This window comes from Oncorhynchus kisutch, linkage group LG7 (genome assembly GCF_002021735.2).
Source record: "Oncorhynchus kisutch isolate 150728-3 linkage group LG7, Okis_V2, whole genome shotgun sequence".
Classification (NCBI taxonomy): domain Eukaryota; kingdom Metazoa; phylum Chordata; class Actinopteri; order Salmoniformes; family Salmonidae; genus Oncorhynchus; species Oncorhynchus kisutch.
Window position 1 is genome coordinate 10735227 of NC_034180.2, and position 4293 is coordinate 10739519.

The 4293-nt window shown below is 41.8% G+C and overlaps 1 protein-coding gene across 2 annotated transcripts; it reads right to left on the reverse strand.

Annotated features, from left to right (window-relative positions):
* Positions 1-815: 815 nt before the first annotated feature.
* Positions 816-3436, reverse strand: LOC109894185 (uncharacterized). Of its 2 annotated transcripts, XM_031828485.1 has the most exons (3): positions 3338-3436; positions 2656-3183; positions 816-1833 (listed from the first exon to the last, which is right to left on the reverse strand). In XM_031828485.1, the coding sequence occupies exons 1-3, from the start codon at positions 3425-3427 to the stop codon at positions 1591-1593; spliced, it is 861 nt and encodes a 286-aa protein (XP_031684345.1). In that variant the 5' UTR covers positions 3428-3436; the 3' UTR covers positions 816-1590. The 2 variants fall into 2 exon arrangements, with proteins under 2 accessions (XP_031684345.1, XP_020343051.1); XM_020487462.2 differs by having other exon boundaries at positions 2656-3397.
* Positions 3437-4293: the final 857 nt, after the last annotated feature.

The window sequence follows — 4293 nt, forward strand, 5'->3', positions numbered from 1 at the left end:
AGATTGCAGCCCAAATAAATGCTTCACAGAGTTCAAGTAACAGACACATCTCAACATCAACTGTTCAGAGGAGACTGTGTGGAGACTGCTGCCTCCACAATCACCCAACCTCAACCCAATCGAGATGGTTTGGGATGAGTTGGACTGCAGAGTGAAGGAAAAGCAGCCAACAAGTGCTCAACCTATGTGAGAACTCCTTCAAGACTGTTGGAAAATCATTCCTCAAGAAGCTGGTTGAGAGAATGCCAAGAGCGTGCAAAGCTGTCATCAAGGCAAAGGGTGGCTACTTTGAAGAATCTAAAATAGAAGATATATTTTGATTTGGTTACTACATGATTCCGTATGTGCTATTTCATCAATTTGATGTCTTCAACCGTGTAGAAAATAGTACAAATAAAAAAGGGACCTTGAATATGTAGGTGTGTCAACTTCTGACTGGTACTGTATATATAGTTTAAATTGTTACTTTTTTGTTGTTGTTTCTCTGTGATACTACTAGCCACCTAGCAATTTTATGGAGTTGGTTTTCACTTGGCCAGTCAGGTTCCCAATCTCCCAACTTCATAACTAGCACCCTACGGAATCTTCCATGTCTTTGGACTCTTTAGAGTAGCTCCAATTATTGTAGTTCTGGTTTACAGATTCTTATTTATGATCAACGATATTTATGTGTGTGTGTGTGTGTGTGTGTGTGAGAGAGAGAGAGAGAGAGAGAGAGAGAGACTGTGTGTGTGTGTGTCACTCAACTCATGATAACTCTCAGTAAGAATCCGTAAATCACACCTACCTGTTCCAGTTGAAATAAAGACAAATGATTAAACTTGTCTTCTTTGCATTTTATTCTAAATCGTCACATAAAAAATCTGATAATATCTTATTGATAAAAAAATATAAAAAAGGTAACATTACATTTCACATTTTAGTCATTTAGCCGACACTCCTATCCAAAGTGACTTACAGTCAATGAATTCTGTTTCAATATGCTTTGTGTTGTAGTCACGACAGACAAAGATATATAGTTAAGCAAACTTTACTTTTAGGCATGTTGTCAACCAGCACATTAATAAAGTAAGCAACAACTGGTTTCCGTTTCCTGTGTAACATCAATATGAGTAACGTCAATATTGCTACACATTCAACTAAGGAAGGTAAAGACAACCACATATCACAGTCATTGCAAGGAAAATCCGTGCCAGTGAGAAAAACAAGTGCGAGTGCAGAAAGACAAATACAAGAGTAATGTGCTATAAGAATTGAGTTAAAATAATCATGAAACATAATAATATTTCATTTACCCCTGAGAAATGATCGATGGACCTCAGGGTTGGGGTCAATTTCATTTACCCCTGAGAAATGATCGATGGACCTCAGGGTTGGGGTCAATTTCATTTACCCCTGAGAAATGATCGATGGACCTCAGGGTTGGGGTCAATTTCATTTACCCCTGAGAAATGATCGATGGACCTCAGGGTTGGGGTCAATTTCATTTCTCAAAGCTTTTCCGCTAAGAAAAATGTCCATTTGAATTTCTGTTTACTTCCTGACCCTGATGGACACACAGCAGCACAAGGGCTACAATGACTACTATTTCTACAACTTCCCTAAAATTGCCAAAACGGTCAAAGTGATGACCAGGGAAACCACTAGGATGACGCTAAAGACTTTGCAGGATCTGGAACACCGTTTTCTCAGCGATAGTCCCGGCGGGGACATGGTCGCGTCCTGCTCCGGATCCAAAAGGGTCCGGACCGAATTGTCCCAAGTTGTCTGGTCTGGACGAGATCGTTTTGAGTGTTCGGAGTCAAACTTCAACGAGATGACATCCATTTTTTTCTATAAATAAACAACAAGAGAGATTACATTTTTTGCTATAATGTAGGGAGTTGTACATCTGAATGCATTCAACTGAAATGTGTCTTCCACATTTAACCCATTCCCTCTGAATCTGAGAGGTGTGGGTGGCTGCCACAATCAACATCCATGGCATCCAGGGAACAGTGGGTTAACTGCCTTGCTCAGATTGACATATTTTGACCTTCTCAGCTCGGGGATTTGATCCAGCATTACTGGCCCAACGCTCTAACCACTAGGCTACCACCAGACTACCTGAAACAACGACAAGACATGTTGGCTCTTTTGTCTTCCTTTCTTTTTTGATTTGTACTCAAAATAATCACAGAAAGAAAGGTGTCATTCATGTAAATTCATGTTTTTAAACAGATAATATATCATCTATTACAAATAGGCCTAATAACATACCATTTGTAACATAACTATTTTACTATTTATACAAATAATACAACTATTTTATTTACTAGGCTATATGACCTAAGCAACCAAAACACTTTGGCAAATTACCTATGGACTTAACCAGTCCCGCAACTTTGGTTTTAGAAGTGAGGGGGACATAATTATATATATATATTTTATCCAGTTGTATAAACCGCATTCTCTTAAAGGGGAGGGGAGGGGAGGGGGGGGGGGATGTGCCCAGTGAAAGTTGCTCCCCTGGACTTAACCTATAAACGCACAATGGCTAACATCGGACTCCTCTCTCTACAACTCCCCTAATATGCTCAAAATTATAGAAGCGATCACCAGGAAGAACACAAACAAGATGAAGACCTTGGAAGTTTTGAGGAGGCGCTCTCTCACCGTCTGGTCCAGGAATGTCTCAAGCTCAGCATCCCGAATCATCCGTATCAAATCCGGATTTACAAGGTGGGTGCGTTTGGCGTCAAACTCCCCCCGGCGGCCGCCCTGCTTGTGCTCGGTGACATAGGTGGCCATCACGTCCCCCTGCTTCAGCCTTATGATGATGCGGTCCTTGTTGCATTGGCTCTGGTCGCCCTGGGAGTACTCTCTCACGTACTTCGGTAGGTCCTCGGCTTTGGGATAGTTCGCTGTGTTCAGGTTGCCCACCTCGAAGTAGCGTTCCGTGCGGCCCGTGAGGTCCGGGAGAATTTTCTCATAGTTGCCAAAGTAGTGGAAGCCGAAGTGCTCTTCCTTAAGATTGCACCGTAACAGCATGTTGCCGTGTTGATTGAACTCCACGCAATCAGTGGCGAACCAGTAGAGGAGCCTGAGTCCATGTCGTGGGGGAGGCTGGCCGAAGCCATTGTCCTTAAGGTCTTGTATGGTGCTTAGCTGCCTACGTTCTTCCACAGACCGCACCATCTTGAACTGTACGGATAGAGACAGAAGGGGGATTGGAGAGACAGAGAGAGTCAAACTGAGCGAAAAGACTAAAGAGAGAGAGACAGATACAGGGAGAATGGGGAAGTGATATTCAGGTATTAAAGTAGAGTAGTAAAACCAATATCCAAACCATTTTTACTTTTTCAAACAAGTAGGTTGCTAATAACACCAACCACCATATAGTCAGTGGAAACCCGTCATTTTGGGCAGGTGGGGCAGAGGCCCACATTTTCTGAAACAAAAAATAAAAAATAAATGTTATTGCATGTTATTTTGGTATTAATACATGTCACGTATCAGTTTGCAAACAATTTAAAAAATACACTGCTCAAAAAAATAAAGGGAACACTAAAATAACACATCCTAGATCTGAATGAATTAAATATTCTTGTTAAATACTTTTTTCTTTACATAGTTGAATGTGCTGACAACAAAATCACACAAAAATTATCAATGGAAATCAAATTTATCAATCCATGGAGGTCTGGATTTGGAGTCACACTCAAAATTAAAGTGGAAAACCACACTACAGGCTGATCCAACTTTGATGTAATGTCCTTAAAACAAGTCCAAATGAGGCTCAGTAGTTTGTGTGGTCTCCACGTGCCTGTATGACCTCCCTACAACGCCTGGGCATGCTCCTGATGAGATGGCGGATGGTCTCCTGAGGGATCTCCTCCCAGACCTGGACTAAAGCATCCGCCAACTCCTGGACAGTCTGTGGTGCAACGTGGTGTTGGTGGATAGTCTGTGACTAGTCTGTGACTGTGATAGATTGATTATTCACATAGACTTATGCAATGGACTGATTGTTGCCTAGGTAAGAGGTGAGAGGGAGGGACGACCATGGTAGGGTTCATCAGGCTGAGGAAACCACATTGAAAATTGTCATAAGAACTCTGCTCAGGACTATGTGGGTTTTCATGTCTGCATTAGCTTTACTGTAGAGTACTGTGCGTGCACAATAGTGTTTCAGGTTACTTTGAAGGCAAGATTCGAATGTATGTCAATGGACCTTACCTTGCACCTAGTCACATATAATAATAATACATTGCATGCACTTAAACGTTGTGGTAAATCGTGCGTCGCAGTCTC

Excerpts from the sequence above, each read along its gene's own strand:
- LOC109894185 (XM_031828485.1), bottom strand. The coding sequence starts at position 3,427 with ATGTGGGCCTCTGCCCCACCTGCCCAAAATGACGGGTTTCCACTGACT. Across the intron at positions 3,184-3,337 it reads CAACCTACTTGTTTGAAAAA|TTCAAGATGGTGCGGTCTGT; the intron begins GTAAAAATGGTT and ends CTATCCGTACAG. Across the intron at positions 1,834-2,655 it reads AGACATTCCTGGACCAGACG|AAAAAAATGGATGTCATCTC; the intron begins GTGAGAGAGCGC and ends GTTTATTTATAG.